This window comes from Microtus ochrogaster, unplaced genomic scaffold (genome assembly GCF_000317375.1).
Source record: "Microtus ochrogaster isolate Prairie Vole_2 unplaced genomic scaffold, MicOch1.0 UNK1272, whole genome shotgun sequence".
In the NCBI taxonomy this organism is placed as follows: domain Eukaryota; kingdom Metazoa; phylum Chordata; class Mammalia; order Rodentia; family Cricetidae; genus Microtus; species Microtus ochrogaster.
In genome coordinates this window covers 1-1471 of record NW_004950370.1, presented here as the reverse complement: position 1 = coordinate 1471, position 1471 = coordinate 1, and the positions used below count along the sequence as shown (strand labels likewise).

Here is a 1471-nt window from a genome sequence, read left to right as displayed (position 1 = left end):
CCAGGCTGGCTTAGAACTCAGAGACCCACCTGCCTCTGCTTTCTGAATGCTGGGATTAAAGGTGTGCGCCACAAAGCCTGGCAGCATTTAGTTTTAATCATAAACGATAAATCCTTGCTATGATTAAAAAATTTAGATGGCAAAAATGTATATGTATCAGGAACCAAGTTAATGTTTTTTAAACACCTAATTACTTTGGAATGGTATTCATCTGCTATAGAGAAAAATTACTAAATATAGAATTGAGAGACCCCAGCAATTTCCAGAAATCTAACGTGGCGACTGTTCGCCCTATATTACTTTGTAATTACATCACCCAAGTGCATACTGCATTTTCTTAATCAATGAACAGACTCAAACTTGTTCATATATGGATCAAACTTTTTGTTTCGTCCTTCTGCTTGGGTTTATGTAGCTTTAAATGGGCTACAGTGAGGTGATGTGTAATTTTAAAAAATACTATTTCATTAACTACTTTGAAAGTTCAGGTTTGGAAGATTCTCTTTCCTGAGCTAATAAGGTGACGGAAGTATTGACATATGTTTAGAGGTTCGCTAGGCCGTTTCTCTTGAGACCGCTGCGTCTTGTACACAGTAAATGCCCTCCAGTATTCACGAACTAGATCAACAGAGTCGAGTCATTCTGCCCTTTACTATTTTAATCCCATATTGTTTATTATTGAAGACAGTATTTCAGTTCTTCAGGTGTAGACCTGGAAAGCAGCCAGATTTACCACCTATGAAGCCGTCTCAGGAATTGTTGGGAGGTGAGTTATTCTGTAATAACTATGCTTCAGTTGCCGAGCCGTGCGTCCAGACACAATCCATTTCAGCTTCTGAACATTTGGTTTGGAACACTTGTTTGATGAATATTCAGTTAAACATTTGGATACAAGCTCTTGCCAGAAGGTCAAATCTCGGCCATTTATCTGTACATAAATAAAAAAAATTACTAAAAGCCCCACTTATTTATAGTAATAAATGTGAACCCATTATTATGGTTCCTCTCTCCAAATGGGGAGAACCATTTAAGCTTCAAATCAATACGTGGCATCTTATTTTACTTTAGAAGTACAGTGGATACATTTCTTTTGTAGATGGCTAATGGGGTTGACGCTACAACCTTCACATACCTTGGAATGTTTCTGAATACATTCAATTCCCTCTGTTAATTCTACATACTTTAGTGCTTGGACCTCCAAAGCAATGATGGACAATGCCAACACAGAAGGCTGAAAAAGAGAAATATGAAGTAAATGTCAAGTGTAAAAATAGGTCTCTGTAACTACATGTACTCTTAGGAAATATTTACCTTTGCCTTGGAAAATACGATCCTGCAGTGGCATGCCTTAAGTTGGGCTTCTAGTCTTTCAAAATTAAGATCGTTTCTCCTTCAAAAAGAAAATGGGATTGGTTTTATGTAGAAAGTATTTATTATATCTAGTTGGCAGACAGTTTTAGAAATGTTAACA

General features: G+C 36.8%; 1 protein-coding gene across 1 annotated transcript; it reads right to left on the bottom strand.

The window, feature by feature from the left end:
* Positions 1 to 640: 640 nt before the first annotated feature.
* On the bottom strand, positions 641 to 1392 carry Ccng1 (cyclin G1; the record flags this gene model as incomplete). Its single annotated transcript, XM_005372315.2, has 3 exons — positions 641 to 928; positions 1133 to 1231; positions 1312 to 1392. Coding segments are annotated over 3 exons (372 nt in total), but the record flags the coding sequence as incomplete, so codon positions are not given.
* Between the last annotated feature and the right edge of the window lie 79 nt (positions 1393 to 1471).